Here is a 20,364-nt window from a genome sequence, read left to right on the forward strand (position 1 = left end):
TTTGGATACCCAAAAAGTTCGGGTAGCCGAATTCGAACCCCGAGAATTTTCGGATACCTGGGATCCTAAAAACGGATTGGGGAGTGTTTATAAATACAGAAATTTTTTAGAAATAGAACTATATAGAAAAAGTATATAGAAAAAAACTTGAGGCAGATGATACAAAATCAGAAAAAGTTTCTCAAGTTTTTTCATGACTCGGGCAGCCGAGATTTCGGGAATCTGCTCACCCTTATTTATTGCATTTAATAATAATATATGGCATATAATAATTTATGGCATTAATTTAATTTAATAACTAAAACCTATTACTTTGAAAATAGTTCAATACAAATGATTTTAGTCATTATTAGAATACAACCCTTAACGTGCCTTTATTATAATACATTTCGAGCAAGCAGGTATATCCTTCCAGTGTCCTGGCTTCCAACTCGATGGCAATTGCCGTGTCGTAAATCTTCAGAGTCATAATCATAAAAGATTCAGTCACACTTACAAAAGTGTGCTGGCGGCAACTTACTAAATTCTTACATACAGTCAGTCAGAAAAGTCGCTGGACACCCTTTAAAGTAGAGCAACTTTTTCCAAAGTGAACCAAAATTATTTGAAAAACCAAACAACTATAGTTTTTTTTAAACAATTAATTTGTTTAAAGAAATATTTAGTAATTAGCAGAAATTATTGAGAAAATAATATTGTTTTCTACAACTTATTCATCCTTCCCCGTAATGAAAATATTTATAAATAAATGTTTATTAATATTTATAAACTTGTGTCAGCTGTATTTAGCTCAATTAATATATACATTAAAAATGTTTACAATCACACACAATTTTTTACAGTCAATTGTAGCTAATTTTTACATAATTTGTTTTACTCACTGTCTAGTAAACTAATGCGTGCTTGTAATGTCTCAAAGAATAATAATGCAATGTCTCAAAGGTACAATTTAAAAAATATTTCTCTGTTTTCTAAAACAACTTTGAGGTTGTACGCAGTATTTTTCTTCTAACGATGAGTAATATGTAGGCTGAAAATTTAATAGAAATTAATTAATTTTGCAATGAGCTATAAACGGTTAAAAATAGTGATAATCTGAGATCTTCGCGTCTATTAGTCTGTAACTGTAACTGTAATGAACCTAAATATCCTTATAGCTTTTAGGATATGGATTACTAATCATTTATCCTTGATATAAGGAAATATTTAGGCAAAATCCAAGCGAACATATGTAACCGGTACATCGTGTGACATACTTTTGGCTGATAAGACTTCAGCGACATATTCTACAAACACGTTTCCTTTAGATTAATAGAGCTTAAATAAGTATTGCACTATGAGCAGTGTTCGCAGAAAAACTGGCTACGGGTGACGCATGTGCCAGAGTATTCTGCACAGCACGTGGCATGTCTACCAGGCGAACATTATAATGTTTGTCGCCTGCTCCCACTCCTATGAGTATTATTATTGATGAATATTATTTATATACGAATTTTTTAGTATTAAAGTATCAAATATAGTAACCATTATACACATAAACATAACATAATAACATATTATTCATATAAAAATGTTTAAATCATTAAATAAATTTCTTGCAACAAATAATATAAATGTACCTTTTGTCAGACATTTGAACAATCTATTTATTTTATAAAATATATTTATATTATATTTGTATATAATTATATATTAACGAAATAATAAATTTCGTTGATATATATCAACGAAAAGAACAAATTCAGTTCAAATTATCTCAACTTATAATCTTATAATATCCGGCAAAGTTAATCAAAATTGTTTCACAATGATCGGTGACATATAAATATATTTGTTATAGACAATGGTCAATAAATACGTATGCAAAAATATTCTATTTTCAGCACACATTCGTTTCATATCGTAAAACGAACTACCGTTACTATTAGCAATTTTCTAATGCGTGCGGGAATTATCATAATGGGGGTGCTATCATGCATACGTTTCAGATCCTGTATGCTTGATTTAAAAATAAGAAGATTATACGTACTTAAATAGCATTTGATTCAGTCAATAAGTAAAGATGAATTTCCTGTTTTTCGCTGATTATCGTATGAGGACGGAATTTCTAAATAGATGTAGACGAAAATAACAGGCTTTCTTTTAAATTAATACAATTTTATTTAATCGACGACATTTTAATATATTCCTATGAACTGCTTTTACTCGTAACAGCCATTTGTGTAACGAGGAATTCACGGAAAACGTAGAATTAACAGATCAATTAATAGAACAAATATAGAACACTGATGACTGATACTCAAGTGCCTATTACTTATTAGAAAACTAAGTAATGAATCCTCGGATGCAATAACGGCCTGAGGGAACCTTCTTACATAAAATATATATAAATCGATTTTTCATTCCATTCTAACTTCATCCGGCAAATTTTATTATGATATCTCTAAAATTAGTGAAGTTATGGCAAATTTTGTATCGGCGGGCTACGTTTACGAACAAGTTTAATCGTCATGATTCATACCGCTGTGTCTAACAAACACGAGTCTTTGGTAACAGATAATCTGTTTGATCAAGTAAGCATCTTCTGGTATTTTTTTGTGCATTGAGAACGAAAATTTGTGCTAAAAATCTGAGAAATGGAGTCTTCTGGTTCAGGCTACGACAGTGAACCAACTTCGTCAAGAGGATACTTGGAAACGTAGTAAAAGAGGGAAAACTCAAGCGATGTCATATGAAAATTTAAATGAGTTCAAATAAGAAGACTTTTAATTCACTCCTTACATATTATCTCAACAAGGGTTACACTAATATCCGTTCTGCACGCCAGAAATAATTGTATGTTCATTTTTATAAGCAGCAAAGTAAATCTCCTCAGGACGCATGGTGTCAAAAGCGATCAATTCTAGGAATATTTACCTAAAATAGAAGTCGTATGAAAATCTGTGGGAGTATTTTGTCACATGTAATGGACCTAAATTTATTGTTTCTCGAAAATATTTGCTTCGACTTTTTCAAATATTTACAAAAAGACTTCGCATTGTTCAAGTAAAAGTGATCGCAATTTTGGATTATATTCGAAGAAACTGAAAAAAGTTGTGCAGGGTTGCTACTGAACCAGACTGATAAAATAATAATGAATAATGCAAAAGTCATTTACAAAAAGGGCATTATAAAAACATGGAGTAAATCTTTAACTTCTTTTTATCAGAAGAAACCCACTGCAAAGGGCAAGAGCGCTTTACGATATACATGTAGAAATACTACCGTATTAAATACTCAACTTGCGACAATATTCTTACTAGTTCATCCTATAGTGTAAGCTATAAACAGTTTTCATTTTTTTTTCAAGGTGCAATACATTTCCAACTGATTTCGCAATGCGGATTCCAATCGCACCAAAACAAATCAGAAAATCAGGAAAGCTGCAAAGCGTTAGAAGTTGGTATGATTTTTTGAATGAAGAAGAAGTAAATTGGTTTGAAGGGCAATTTAAGAACAATTTATCAGAAGATACACAATCTGTAGACTTTGATTCCGTTTTGAATGAACCAAGTGATATTGAAAATATTATAGATGAAGCCGAATAAATTGAAGCGGATAACATTTTCATTTTTATGTTACAAAATTATAATTTTTCTAACATTAAACATGTACATATCCTCAAATATTATATAAAAATCATAAACAATAAAAAATAATGTTGATAAATATCATCTTTTATCACATTTTTGTATTATATGCAAAAAGGGCCTGAAGATACTATAATCAATAATTGTCGTATAAAATACATTTATTACGTAACTCATGTTATACTAGTGAAATGGAAAGGAGAAAAATTTAAGATATAAATATCCTAAAGACTTTTTAAACAATTTCACTAGGTATAAGAAATTTTAGTCTTCATAATGTTTCGAGACATTTTTCTCATTTTGTTGCGTAAACAATCGCATTGAAAATAAGAGTTCCGTACGAATCGAGTTCGCGAGGTCACGGCACCGACAAAGCATCGTCATTAAGCTCACGAGACTTCATTACTAGAAGCGACTCACGAACCCTGATACAAAAATTGATTTGTCCGTGAAAAGGAATGGACGCAACGATGAATTCAATTATTCGCCGACTATTCTCTTCGATTTTTAGATAATATACAATTCATTCGGTTTCATTGACTCTGTTTTTCTTCAGTTTCTTGATAGAATATTGCATAAACCAATATATCAAAATATACCAATATTCTATAAAGTTACAGCAAATTCTGAAATAGGAGGGCGAAAACACATTCGAAAAAACATTTATATGTTCTATTATAAACTGTTTGTATTCGATCTCGTTACCATTAATGAACAGCTAAATATATTCGTCGCAGATAATGGTTTCTCAAAAACTTGTCATACGATAATTGCGGATCTAATGGAGTGGTACGCATCAAAGCGCACAGCTATCTTAATGACCTAAAACAAATAACTGCTCGAACATAACATATTATATGAGACAGATATGGTTGATGTGTGACGAGACAAAAATATCGGTGAACCTCTCAGATAATCAATTCGCGGCGTGAGATTTCCATGTGTTTAATTCATACTTACGCTCCCGAATCGGTCAATAAATCGTTTCCTGGTTGCAGGCCGTACATACACGCGAGAAAGTTGCTCGGCCGCGTCTGAAAATGATTGTCGATGCGGAAAAAGTAACGTATCCTGCCGATCGCTCGAGTTTCGAGCCTGGAAAATCGGTCTTGCTCCGGCTTCGCAGCCGCGTCGCCATTCAATGCTTGAAAAGTAGCATTGAAACTATTGAAAGGACGCCGCAGCCGCCTCGTGCGTTGTGTTCGCGAGCATACCTAACAGGTATTGCCTTCTCCGCAGTCGCGCCGCCCGCTTTACATTGCAAATCGAAATGCAAATGGTTCAGAAAAATAATCGAAAGTTACCAGGCATAACGGGCACCGCTTCGCTGTTCGAGCGCGCGGCGCGCGTCGCTCGATTTCCATCACTTCGCGGACGAAAATCAATATCGCTTCTCGAATTTTATAAACAAATTTCGTTTTTCACCGGATAATAATGTTAACCGTTCAATTCGAGTAATTCAATGTCTTCAATGACCGTAACTGGTTTCTTTGTCGGAAGTCCGACACGATTTGTTGTAATTTGTGAATAAATATCAATATTGCTTTTCAAATTTTAGAAACAAAAACTTTCATTGTTTACCACACGATAATGTTAATCATTTATAGCAATATTGATAGGTAGTTCAATGTCTGTTTCGATGGGTTCGTGAATCGTTTATCGGAATCCTAATATAATTTGTTGTACTTAATGAATAAACTGGATAATAATGTTAATCATTTATAATACCGTCGAGTAATTAAATATCTTCGTCGACTGGAACTGAATTCTCCGTGGAAAGTTGAATTTTCATAGACAGAAATCTATGTTGTATGAAATTCCAAGTTCCATAAACAAATTTCATTTTTCACCGAGTAATGATGTCAATCGACATTGCGGATGTTGATGCATATTTGAATGTCTGCCCTAATTATAACTGGTTTCTTTATCGACTGTCCAGCGGAATTTGTTATGACAGGTTCTGACGTGAAAGGTAGCACATTGAAGAAATCTAGAAAATTCCGGAAAATTCTTCTGTCTCGGACAACTGTCCGATCGGAATTTATAAATTTTACAATTATTTCGAAGTATTTATTGCAATTAACGTCTCTTCGGATGACAAACGACTTTTGTAAGAACATTTCTTTAATACTTTATCGCGTGTCCTTTTCATAATGTACGATGTATGCGTATGTACATTTGAAACGTAACTCTAGCTGAAAAGCGTTAAATTATACCTGTCCCAGGGACAGCTATTGTTCGCTCGAGGAAACAATTTAAAAATAATAACAAAGGGGAAACGGCTACTTGAAGTTTAATCGTTGCAAAATTATGACTATGTTCTCTACTGTGATAAACATTTTGAATAACCACAATCTTGCGTTTCCGTAAAGAAAGTTAAATCAATTTAATATACTGTATTATTTATTACATAAATATTATTTATCACATAAATATTATTTATTATATAAATATTCATTAAATTTGTTAAATTTTCTAGTAGCAATGAAACGTATTAAATAATTTTTCTCTTTTCCTATCGAATTATACGACGTAACGTTGATAATTTATTGACACGTACGATCAAGGCATTTTTCGAGAAACGTTTATATTCCTGAAAATCCTTTGATAATAGTAAAACTTGCTGAGAGAAATTGTACACAGTGTGCTCGATTAAAACGTACAAAATCGGTATCAAAAATTAGTCCATTCAGCTAGTATGTTAAGTAAATTTCTTTGAAATAATTCTGGCATTTTTTTATGTAAGGAGTTGCAATGTGTCCATCTAACAAGTATACATAGATCGTAATTATTGGGTCATCGATTTTGATAATTTCTATCTTTTCTTTATGAAGCCAGAGCAAAAATAGACAGACTTATACTTTGCCATTTTCATCAATGCTCATTATTAGATTACGGATGATACGATAAATAAAATATCGTTATGTTAACTATAAGTAACAGAAGTTAGATAAAAATATATTTCTTGATGTGATCATGTGAATACATAAAAAATAATATAACAATATTTTTAAATTCTTCTGACGTCTTTCCTAGTTTTATTTATTTTACATACTCATTTTTACCATAAATGCATAAAATCAGCAGTCTACTCATTATTTATGAAGATATTTGACTTTTAATCTTTATGAAAATACATTATACATTACCCAATAAGCACTAGACGTGATACTTGAAATATTTCTTTCCATATGACGTCTTATGGACCTCTAAAAGACGTCGTTTAGACGTCTACGGGACGTCTTAAAGGCGTCCTTAAGACGTCTTGATTTGTAACACCGGACGTTTCTAGGTCGTTCGTAGGCTGTTCGTAGACCTACATCAAACGTCTTAAAGACATCTTTGTGCTGTCTGGATATAGTGGCTCTTAGCTATAGAGATCAAAAACGGTTTTTAAGTTTTTTTTTACTTACCTGCCTAAATTGTGCTGCATGGTAAGGAAATAATATGTACAAAATTCCGGAGTGATTGGACAACGGGAACCCGTACCGCAGTGGCGTCAAAGTTTTGAAATTTCTATTATTTACATTAATTTTAATATAAATGTGTGCAATACTAAATATTTTTTAATGAAAATATAATGTCTTACATGTACATAATATTATCTAAACTTAATTTCTAATTATACGTTATAATGAAACTTATTGAAACATCTTATGAAATATTACGTATTGGTCAATATACGATTTCTATTAAGGTAGATTTGCTGGCATCTGGACAACGTCGTTCGTAATCTTCTAATACTTGTAAAATAAATTGTTGATTATCTTCAGTTTTCGTTAATAAGCCATTATATTCGGTGATAAGCTTCACGCCTCATTCTCTGCGCTGTCATTAACTACTATTAAATTCCTTATTATTTCTAACATACACACTTTACATCGCCTTCCATAAACAGAAGGGTCTTTTTGTAAAAAAATCTGTATTTATGTGAAATCTAGAAAAGAAATTGCGATTTTGCGATGAGATGAAATTTTCTTTGCTAATATTAATATAATTTGTTATATCATTTAAAATAGTCCTTTCACTTGAAATTTTCGTGTGTTCAAAATACAAATTTTAAATCATGCGCCTCTTTATATCGGAAAGCAATTCTGCACTAAGAAAAGCTAATTTTGAACATTCTGATATTAAATACCATAAATGTCTGCTAAATTTATGTATTGTTACTTCCTTTTGTCAACTTCTTTATACTTGTGAAGCTGTTGCAAAAATTGCAGATCTGGGTTTGAACATTTGCAGCAATTGATGCATTAAATCACGCTTTAGTATCCATATTAGCTATAAATAAGCACGTATCCTCAATTCCTAAAATTTCTGCGTTATTTAACAAAAATTCTTCGCGAAATAAATATATTTTTAACACATAAATCGCTTTGTCCATCTATCTGGCATGATGAAAAGCTAGATATGGAAGGAATTTCTTTTTGTTAATGTTCCGCCAAGAATTGATCGTATCAATATATCAATTTCATACTCTGAAGCTTTTCACAAATATAAGCATCCTTTGCGCATAGTCGATAATTAGATTTATTAACTGTTGAGCTTTTGGAAACTTCTTGAATAATGAAATTTCAGGTGTTGACGATTTTGTCATTCTGAGCTCAAACACGCTTTTTAAAATTACTTCATATACGCGATACCAGCGGGGAAAATATAATTAATCTCGCTCGAGTATTTGCTCTAAAATCACGCAGCCACAGCTTGAAGTGCCTCCTAGGCCTGTTCTTTTTCAGTGTATCTTTTAATAGCAGGGATTGCTAGCAGTTTTTCTTTTCCGTCATATGTGTTTATAACTGGCAATCTCTCAACAGATTCTTTATCAGTTAATCGTGGTAGCAGTTTTCCATCCTAGTGAACGGTTATATTTTTCGGCAAATCTTCTTGGAATGCTACACGTAATCTCGTTGTTCTTTCCGCTCGCAATTGACACCGGTAGCGTCGTATTGAAGACCGATTAATTACTAAATCGTCTAAACCATGTGCTAACGCTTCAGCAACAACGAGTACGATGCGAACTGCATCTCGATCATTTAGTTTAGCGTTGTCTAACTTGTTGGGTCCCTCTTGACTTTTTTAGTTGACTCGGTCCTGCTTCGACAAAAAGATCAGGATGATCTATGATGTGATCTTCGGGTACGGATTGTGTAAAAATTTCTGTATCACTTCTTACTCTCCTTTCGAACTCTGCTCTACGAAATACACACCTCGAACTTTCAGCAAGAATTTAACTAGAAACACTCGCTATTACTCAAAATGATCAAGTATGATCTCCTGTACAATAGTAAAATGACTTTTCCGGAGGAAAAAAGTGAGGTTCCAAGGATACCTGCTGAGATTCCAAAAATAATACGATCATACCTCAGGTAGTCTTAATTCATCGAATTTGCTGGTTAGCTCAATGGAGCTAGTTGTAGATGTAATTTAGTATAAATAAAAAAAAATATCTCAGGTAGTCGGCACAGCTAACGGTATAATTCAAACGCTGCGGTACGCAGGAAGCTTGACGGTACGTAAAATTCAAAATTTTGAAATATATTATGGGAAGCGATACACCGACGCTCTTAATATACATTTAAGAAATTGTATTCTCATTTTCAAAAAGTAGTCCCATATTTATAACACAAGAAGATACAAGTACATAAAAAATAAACATAAAATCGCTATGACTTTGAAACTTTGACGCTAATGCGGCACGAGTTCCCGTTGTACAATCATTCTGAAATTTTGTACATACATTCTTTTCACCAAGTGGCACAATTTAGACAGGAAAGACTAAAAAAAGAAAGACTAAAAACGGGAAAGACTAGTGTTTGTACGTAGGAAAACAGTACTGCTCCGAATATATCTAGAAAATTGCGGTTATTGGAAACAATTGTCCTCAAACTTTCAATCAAATGACTTTTTTAATCGTGCTAAATCGAATGAAGTCGTTTGAAAAGGAAATTGAATTTATTTTTCAAGACCGTGTTAAATCAAAACCGTGTAAAAACAGAACTGAGTGTATTTGCGAAAATCACAAAACAGCAAAATATGTGTCGGCTTGTTGGATTCATGAGAAAAAGTTTTATCAAAATCGATGGACCCAACGACACACCGACCTCTCCTTGCATACAATAATATCAAAACGGTAAAACTACCTATTTTGATACACCGCTCAATTGTGAACGCTTGTTTAAAAAATAGGTAGAACATACGAAAGTGAATGTAAAATTCTACTCATATTTTTGAATTTTGTTCTTTATAAATTCACACATGCGAACACTGTTAGCTAACAATCAGCTGTAAAAAAAATGTTTATCCGCATACGAGTGTTTCTAAACAAGAGCATGCTGTTTCACTATGTACTTCAATTTTTTCATTGCCCCGTTTCCGTACCGTGTCTCCATGTTTTCTATTCAATGTCTCCAATTTGAAACGAGTATTTCAAATGCCCGTACCAATATAGGGACATTGAATATGGAACATGGAGACATGGTACAGAAATGACGTTCCATAATAGTTACATGCTCGTACTTTACTAGTTCACCCGTGTTGTTCTTTATCTATATTACATAAACGTTACAAAATTCATTGCATTATCTAGAAACATCGATCTATCGAAAAGTAGTACAATGGAACCTCGATTATCTACGTTAAGTAGAATGACACAAATATTCGAATATTAAAAAATAATATATATTATAATATATATTAAAATATTCGTCCTCATTAATTTACACAATAAATCGTTTTGCATTCGCGTTGACTTAGATCGAGCCGATTACATGTAAAAATTTAGTTTGAATAATTCTGATATCGCTGAGCCGGGTAATCGAGGTTCGTATAAATATTCAAAGATAACACACTTCCAAGTTCTAATGAAATTGATGGTGATCCTGTACCCTTGAAAAGCGTTCTATAACAGGTACTTTTACCTTATCTATAGATCGCATGATAACGCGGGGGAGGATGGGGGTCGGGTAAAGTAAATAGCGTTCGATCGTCGTCGGTTCCCATGCTGGAGGACACGCGTTCGAAATAAAAGTAGCAGAAGTGGGACAGCTTTTGCACGTGCATCTCGCTAGGTATACCTTCAGAAACTCGCACGTTTACGAAATGGGAAGAAGGGAAAGGTAGCAGCCGAAGAGGGGGGAAAAGATGACTAAGAAGATGAGGAAGAAAAAGAAGAAGAAGAGGAAGAAGAAGAAGAAGAAGACGAAGAAGATAAAGACGACGAAGAAGAAGAGAAGACGATGAAGAAAAAGAAGACGAAGAAGTGGGTGCCCGCGGAGTGAGAGTACCCGAGGAAAGATGCTCACCGGTGCACACAGCACTGCCAGGAAGGGAATTACACCAGGTAGACCAGGTGAAAGAGGAGAGGCATTCCGCGATGGAAAAAGAAAGAGGTCCGGCAAGAATGCAGGTAGTAGGGGAAAGGAACTCAACGAGAGGGGATTACGTTGGCACTGGATGGGCATTCGGCGTTTGGGCTGCACACGTTCCGCAGGTACTAGCGATTCACAGAAGACCGGCTACCTTTGGTGGAACCGGTTGTGGTCGATAACCCGAGTCCTCCGCGTGGAAGAGTCCTCCTCGAATCGTATCACCTGGATGGATGCTCTCGCAGGAGCCGAAAATCTACTGTCCCGTGTGCTGCTAGTGGCTTTCGCGACCTCCGGCCGGTGAATAGTTCGTTCGCGAACCGTCATTGTTTCGATTCCGTCGCGCGCAATCCCGTTCCCAGTGATAGAAGTTCAGAGTGAATCAAATTGGAGGCGTGACCAGGAACCTGTCGGTTCTGGATCCAACGAGATGAACGGGCCGAGCGTAGACGTCGTCTGGGACCCGCAGACGCAGATGAACCCCCTGGAATCTTGGGATTACTCCATCGAGCTCTCTTGTCTTCAAGGTCCGGAAGGTATATCAAAGCGAAAACGTTCTGCATCACGAGGCGCGGTGTTTGTGGAGTTCTCTGAATTTTGTTCGATATAGTGCTCGTAAGATTGACAGCGTGGTAACACGTGTAAACCGGCGCCTACCCGTCCGACGCTGTCGGCGACGGCTAACGTTGCTTTCTTGACGCTCGAATTCGATAGATGAGTGCGATACACGCTGCGAATTTCTACGTAATGACGATCGGATCCGACGAGTGCTACGACTGTAACGTATTTTATAACCGAAGTGAAAATCCACGCGATTCCTGGCCGCAGGGCGCTCCAAATCGGCGCCGCTGTCTCGCGATACGAGCAATTTATAGTTCGAGGCATGATCATGGAGGATGATGTATGGGGAACGAAAGATTTGAATAGAGCCGCGGTAATTGGATAAATTCGACTTGAAACAAAGCTTCCATCGTTCGTAGCGTTTCTTGTTGTTTATTCGTACTGTTCTTCTTCTTATTCTTACGTTTTTGAACGTCGTTGCACGGTGGTGCATTTCCCCAAAAAACTCGGCCGCGATTCACAACTTCGTACGATTTTTACGAAAATTCCGTGAATTCCGTGAAAATCCGTTCAATTCGCTGAACTTGAACGTATTGTCAAGAACGGAAAATCAGACACTACTAACGCAATCATTATTTTCATATCACGATCTTAATTTCAACGTCTTTAATGCTTTGACTGTTCCGGCAATATCCATAAAATCTTTCTACAATTAACTCTTGTATAGTGAACCATTTTACGTGACTGTACAATTGGCAATGTTTATGACGATTCTCGGGTTTATTCATCAATTTTTTGAAAACATTTTTGAAGATACTTTTTGTAGACCTCTAGCGTATTCGTTTAATTTAATTGTCAAAAATTTGGTGATTTAAATACATTGGTAACAAAATCACTCGATAACTACACACTGGGGGTTAAAGTATTTTATTTAATCAAATTAAAATTGAAAAGTTACGTTGTACAACATCGGCTACAGTTTCGATGTTTCTTACGTTTCGAGGAACCTAATAAAATTAAGAGGATTTAATAAGTTAGCGTGAAAATACATTTTCAAATTGGAGCAAATAATTCCGTCATCTATCTGTGGGTAACATGGCAGTCAAAGCGTTATCGTTCACTTATTTTAACAATATTTTGCGACGCTTGTGCGCAAGGTTCATCTATATAACATATATTTTCATGGTAAAATGTTCAATAAATGGTTTCTTTAAGGATAAACTTTACGGTATTACGAATCACGAGAATACGCCGACTTTGGAAATATGACGTGTATCGCTATTTGGAAAGAGGTTTTACCGTGCATTGACAGGTAGCTCGCTTGCGACGACGCGACGGCTCCGGTATTTAAATTTCATCCCAGATTTAGTGCTAATTGTTCATTTTGCGTTTTCGACTACCGATGCATGCATATTTCAAACGCGATTTGCAATCCTACAACTTCAAAGAGGAGTCTCGCTACGAACATTGTTTCCACTATACTGCAGTCCACTTTGGAACACAGCACTTGAGGCGCTGACAATTGTCTTGTTTTCTAAGAAAAGTAACAAAAATAAGAAAACTCTTAAAGAAATGATGATCTTATAACGCGATCTTGATGATGCTAACTATGGTGCACGGCGTTTTCTTTCATGGATACGTTGATTAGCACATCTTAACAACAATTGTCAATGACGAGAATGTTAATCCATTGCAGATAACTATTATAATTGATGAAGACAGTTTTTTGTTATGAGTAACCAATACTGATGACCAGAATTTTGCATCGGTTACGAATAACTATTTTATTATCAGAATTTTATTTTAAATTGATATCGACGATTAAAACTATCTTTTCGTGCCTCTGACTGTCGTCAATTATTATTACCATTACTAGAATGTGCATTTCTATGAAAAGTCAAGGTCTGATAAAAATATTTTAAAACATTTAATATAAATATGAATTTTTTCCCCTTGAAAGCAGTAAATTACATTATATTCTTCTGTACATTCCACAGTTCTTCTACAGGGAGTTATCGAATGACCGTAAATAAATATAATATAATAAATATATCGACCGTAAATTTATATTATAAATACTTCTTAATCGAAATTACAAAACTCGGACATAACCAAAATAAAATTCTGATCGTCAATAATGATTATTCGTAATCGATGTATAATTTTGTTTATCTGCAATGCATAACTAAAAACAATTTATTCAATCAAAAATGATTGTAATCATTTACAACCATTAATTAGTAACTACAAGACAGAAAAGTTCATTTTTCCTATCCATTGCAATTTCTTCAAAATTTTCTTTAAAATTTCGCGATGTTACGTTTTATGTAAATAAAGATCAATTTTCTATCGATGATTTTTTCCTATCAGACTTTCGAAACTATTATTCTAAAGTCGTTTCAACTGCTTGGTTTTTAGTGGCTATTTGTAAAGTTTGTTCGCAATAATTTCAATCTCAAAAATTTTTGTTCTTAATTTCATTGTAACCTGAAAAAGAATATTTTAAAATTTGTATTTATTTACGTTATTCTCTTATTTATCTATTTCATTCCGTTAATATTAGCATTACTTTATTTAATCTCTTCTATTACAAATGAAATAGTTTCCACGTTTAGATAAATATTTTAAATGAAAATAGAAATATTTTAATCTTATTTTATGACAGCTCCTCGCATAGAGTTGTGCTGAATTAAATTGTCTGCACACGCGCGTTTCTTTGAAAGCAATTTGTAAGGCAAGGGGTGAAGTAGATTAAGTATGAAATCTTCACCACAACAGTCTGACTCGTTGTTATAGAAGGGGTTAAAGAAATCGAAATTTGGATAGATCGAAAGAGAATGAAGAAACGTAAAAGGTTTCGCAAATTCATCCGTCAGATCGTGCTCTCTGCTAATTTGAAACACATCGATCGCGCGACATTTTTTTCTGTCTAACGTGGCGCAGAGTAATCGATAAAGGAACGTGTGTATGTACTCCGTATTATCGCACGGCAAAAGTGAAAGATGATATTTAATGTACACCTACCTCGGTACCGGTAGAACGACTGATATCTCGAGAATGCCGAGTTAATAGGCAACAGAATGTCTCGTTATAAATTAACTGTGTTCCTCCCTTTAGTACCAAACGCATTCCAAGCAGTCGTTTTCAGATAATTATTTGATTTTACACAGTTTGTGTTCCTCGTTTCTTATCTCTTATATGGAAATATCCTACGGTTGCTTAAAAATATGCAACCGACGTATTTTTATTGCTCGATTTCCACTGCACCGTTTCTAATATATCCAATTAAAAATATATCAGAATAATTTATAAGCTTGCTTGTGCAATAAATGTCGGACTCCAGAAGTAAAACAGAAACAGTTTACTTGCCGGATGACAGTGTCATAAAACGCGTGTCGGATATTTTAAACTCTACTTTAGCTGGTCATTTTCTCATGCGTCGCAATTAGAACAATCGTGCAAAACCCAATATGTACATATTTAATTGGCTCGTAAAGTGATATTAAATGTCTCTTACGACAATCTAATACTAAATACAGACAACATTGAATATAAATAAATTGTGATAAACAATCATATTTGGTTCTACGAACCGTTACATAGATTAATAGTTCTATGTATATCATTATTTATGTATAAAATAGAATACGTATAATCATGTATAATAATATTGTACTATAGAAAGTGTCGCAAAATTATGGTACTTGAAAACTATGGTACTTCGGGGAAGTGAGGGGTTCCTGAGATCATTTGAAGTAACTTTTTCCTTAGCGAAAATGCAATCCGCGGCTTCATTTACGAGTTACTAACGAAAAACATTGACGAATAAAAGGCAAGATCAGCTGGCGCGAGGCGGCTGAGCCAATGAACGGAACCCCTAATATAACAAGTAGTTTTACGCTATTCTACAAAATTCAACTAATCACTCATCAAAAATATCAGACAATCGTTGAACTACTGTAATTCGATGAGAAAGATTGCATGGCAGTAAACTTGAACTTATTGCAAAGATTCTTTTACATTAAAAAATGGAGTAAAAGAACTGAAATGTGTTTTTGTCGCCGGAACTTTTGAAAATTTAAACCACGCAGCAGAATCTAAAAATCTTTATTTGAGCCGTTTATTTTGAAAGTGGCATAAGTCACTTTAAAAAAAAAAAAAATCGAGTTAATGGTAACACTAATTACAATTGAACGGTATCTTCTCATTTATAAAAAAAAAAAGTGACTTATGCCACTTTCAAAATAAACGGCTCATTTGTGATTTCTATGGAAACAGTTTTGCAGAGAGTACTCCCCTCTATATTTTATATTGGTGTTTAGTATTTTGTATTTTGTACTATCGTGTTTAGTTTAGCAAATAAAATGTTATTTTTAATTCAAATTTAGGTAAAAAGCAAATAATAATTAATTTTCGTTTTTTTCCGTTTATCATGTAGTAAATATTAATTTCCATGTATTATTACTGAAGAATTTGTGTCTTTCTTCCTGAACTTATAAAAATTGACGATGTTCATCATAACGATGAACGATTGAAGACTATTATTTCCAGACTATGACAATTAATAAGTAACACGATTGAAATTGTATTTGTAAATAGAAATCACATTTCATTATTTCAAATAATTCAATAATAAGTAATTATTTCTGTCTTCCATTGAAACTTCTAAATAACAAATAATTGTTCATTTAAATAATCGTTCAAACGAACATTCACTTAAATGATGCCCAAGTTGGCACACGAGTCAAGCTAAAATAAGAAATTCCACAAACGTAGATATTTTTTCTTGAATGAACCGGATCTTACAAAGTCGTCTACGGAAGTGAGGATATTTGCATAAACATTCGCAGCGCGATAGAATTTCACAATGACCGTTCCCGTCGTGTGAAAAACGTGGTCAGCTGAAGGAACGTGTTCGTTACAACAGCGCGAATTGAATGCGTGGCGAACGATCGAAACGTTAAAAGGTTGATGGCGAAGAATTCGATAAAGCATGGCGCACGTCACGAGCCGTCGGCGAGCATTGTGAGCCGGGCGACAATAATGACAGCAGGGGATGGTAAAGAGAGAACGGTAGTTGGGTCGTTTGCTCGGCACGAAGGTCCTTGGCCCTAGCTGGAACACGGCTGCACGTTCGTTGCCTGTGGGCTCGTTGGATTGGAGGTCGTCAGTTTCAGGACGACCACGGAATGCCATGAATCGGACCGCTCGACAAGTTCACCTGTTTTGAGCATTCAGCCGAACAGTTTCAGTTCGCGTGTCTTACGAATCGTCCGAGGCGTCGACCTTAACCGTATCATCGTTAAGCACTTTTTCTTAGGTTGCCTTTTCCTCGATTACTCCATTGCAAAGTTGATACTGATTTGTGATTATTCAACAGACCTGGCTAAAAATACTTTAACTAAGAAACACAAATATTTTCAAATACTACTTCTCGCAATTGTGTTACATGTGCTTCATTTGAAATAGTCATTTATTTCTGTACTAAATGAAATACTAGTTGAAATGCATCATTGATTTTGCAAATATATAATACGTATTTAAAATATATATCTTACAATGTAAACCTGGAATACTTCATTGGAATAAACATTTTTTTTACTGCTTTTTAAATGAACATTCGAATATTATTACTAAGAAATTTTTCCGACCAAGCAAGCTACGACTGTGCAGCACATTCGTGTTTCCATTTGATCCATGTATTATTTGAAATATGCAAATTGTTCAAAGCAAACAAATGTTAAATGTTCCAATTACATGCATTGGTTAATAGAGATATAAGAAAAAGCATATTTCCCAGAACAGTATGTGTTTGTACTTTTTGCATAAATTTTTCTATCATAAATATCAGTCGTAAAAAATAGAATTTCGGATGATTGATAGAAATTTAAACACTTGAAATACTATTTCAAAAAAAAAAAAATCATTATTTTCAGTATATCTTAAGAAAATACTATTCAAATTAATCATTTTCTTCGCCGCAACATAAATAAACAAAAGTTTTTTATAAAATGTTCCAAATTTTTTTCAACTATTTTTACCCAGGTTTGGTTATCAATATACAGTCTTATCAGAATAACTTTATCAAAATGGAACTAAATATTTTATACCTTTTGAGATTTTTAGACTGTACAGTATACTAGACAATGAATAAAAAAAGATTTGCACAAATTGCAATTGGTTGAAATAATAAATACATTTAAAAGTAATGTATTGTCGACCTTTTTTATCTGAGATTGTAATGAAAGTTTAAACAATGTATTTTGCAAATCTCGATAACTTGTACAACCGTGGACAAATATGTGTGGACATCTTTTAAATTGTAATAATATCTCTAACATTGGACCCAAAGTTCTGAACGTTTTGAAATGATGGAAGGGCTAATTTGTTAGACAATGCATCAACAATTTTTTGCAAAAATTGAGTGGAATGGTAATACAATTTTTAAAACCGCATTTTTGAATTTTATTATCCGAGCATACTAACGAAGGTTTAAAGTTACAATTATATATATTTTTAAACATTAGTTGATGCAGCTCGTTACTTTTTAGGAAAAGGTATTGACCTATTTATGCCAAAAAATGATTAATTCTGCAGATATTCAGTGTTATTTTCCCATGAAAATACGTTTACGAATCGTGAAAACCTTAATGTACGTAATATGCATTTATTGGCACAGCAAAATCCATAAAATGAAAGTTAAAATATCCGCTAATCTAATAAATTTTTGACGTACATAAATTAATACTTTTTTTGTAGAAAATGTCAAGTTGCATCAACTAATGTTTAAAAAAATATATGATTATGATTAAAAAAGTGAAGATGACCTTGAAGTCTCCGAAAAATCTTCAGCTGCGGAAAAATTATTATGTCTGTATTATATGTATATCTCTCTGAACACAGAAAAACTTTTGTTAATAAAGCTTTTCGATACCTACAAAAATAACAGATACTTTGGTGGCCTCCTTTAGCTGAGACACCCTGTATGATCGTTGGTATATGACGATTTATTTAGCGCAATTAAATAATAAATAGCTAATAAAACAGCTATTATTAAGATCATTTATTTTTGGAATTTTTTTCGAATGTCTCATTTTTGTTCTAAATTTAATAACGTAAATTACGATGATGCAACAGAGGAAATAACAAGTACAATAAAAACCTCGATAATGCTTAATACTAAACTGCATCGTCTTCGTATTGCAACAAATTTTTATATACATGCTTAATACTTCAATATTTTATGAGATTATTGTTAAACATTTTATGAGCTTATAAGATGGAGATACGATTATAAAATGAAAACATCGTTGAAATTAATGATTTAGTATGCACGTGATGCACATAATCATATACACATAATCGTGAATGGTTTTTTCAATGGAATCTAATAAAAAATGTAGGTGCTGAAGCAAATATTGATAATATCTAACAATAATAACAATATATAATATACTCTGATATCTACAATATATAATATACTGATAATAACTAACGCTACAACTACTAAACAACTTAAAATGCGAATTCACGTATTCGTGCGCATAATATAACCCTCAAATCTCATAATTAATTAATGGTTTAGTAATCTTTATTAGAAAGTAAAAACGAGCCGTTTTAGCTGTTACCAGCTTCCAATTAATCCGCATGCAATTTAAAACTATGAAGCACCAGGAACACACGATTTTTTCATTTTATGGATATTATCAGACGCTTTAATAAAAATGGAGAGTGAAATCACGGTTTAATCTAGGAATTGCAGACAATATTACTGTTAAGGAAGGCAATAATAATAATAAATGCTAACAGCTTGTTTAAGAAAAACAGTAAATGGTTATCGAGCTAACTAACTTTCTATTATTTTATTGCATTTCAAATTTAATGTCCAATCCTCACAAATCTGCGATAAAATTGGCTATTAAGTCAATATTTCATATTAAAATGTTAAATGTCGATTTATTTGAAGCCAAGGAAAACAGCTTTTTAATTCAAATTAACATTTCATATTACAATATTAAATGTCGAATTATTTAAGGAAAGACAAAGCGCTTGTTTTCTAAATCAAAATTAATATTTCGTTGATTTAATACGCAACGACTATTAAATGTTGTTAAGAATATAAAGTGTTTTTTTCATAGTTTTCCGATTTATTTCATCCCTAATCCTTTCTTATGAAATTGGATCGTAACGAACACAGTCAAATATTATTCCCATTACTATTTAAATAATTTGTACAATATTAATATTCGAATAGACAGATAGAATAATTTACGAGGAATAATGAATAATTGTTACTCAAATAAAATATTCGATTAAAAAGTATTCGTTCGGATAATTATCTTCCATAGATATTTATTCCCCAACTAATTCCGTCGTAAATTAGTGCCTGTCGTTCATAAAAGTCAGGAAACCGGAAACACGAAAACAATGAAACTTCGTAACCCCATGTTTGAGATTAAGAAAGTGAAACATAGACTTGTGGATTTCGAAACGGAGCAAACTAAACAAATACGTAACAGTTATACAATATGCGTCTAATCGAAATTAAAATTCATCGTCTCACAACCGCTGCTGTATGCGACGATAGTGTGACAGGAAATATGTACATATTAATCGCAGCAAAACTCGCGTGCCCGGATCATCCGGTATTACCTTTCCGATTCGTGGTCGTTTCAGAACATTCGATACCTCAGTCTGATCTTTGGCACGCGATGGCTCCGGCGCTGCTAACAAGAAACAACGTTAACGATAGTAAACCGAAACACGGTAGTTCGGATCGTAATTAAACCGCGCGCGAATCATCCAGTCGA

The 20,364-nt window shown here is 33.5% G+C and overlaps 1 protein-coding gene across 4 annotated transcripts in view; it reads left to right on the plus strand.

The window, feature by feature from the left end:
• The window catches only part of centrocortin (cerebellar degeneration-related protein 2-like), a 227,341-nt gene that overhangs the window by 187,700 nt on the left and 19,277 nt on the right, over positions 1-20,364 (plus strand). Inside the window, exon 1 of one of the 4 annotated variants that reach the window (XM_033476764.2) lies at positions 10,674-11,529. The exons of 2 other annotated variants lie outside the window; for them this stretch is intronic. In XM_033476764.2, the coding sequence (XP_033332655.1) occupies positions 11,424-11,529 (106 nt within the window). In that variant the 5' untranslated portion in view covers positions 10,674-11,423. Of the gene's footprint in view, positions 1-10,673; positions 11,530-20,364 lie in introns of those variants that run through there. One more of the 4 variants, XM_033476848.2, reaches the window with a different exon arrangement.

This window comes from Megalopta genalis, chromosome 1, assembly GCF_051020955.1.
Source record: "Megalopta genalis isolate 19385.01 chromosome 1, iyMegGena1_principal, whole genome shotgun sequence".
Classification (NCBI taxonomy): domain Eukaryota; kingdom Metazoa; phylum Arthropoda; class Insecta; order Hymenoptera; family Halictidae; genus Megalopta; species Megalopta genalis.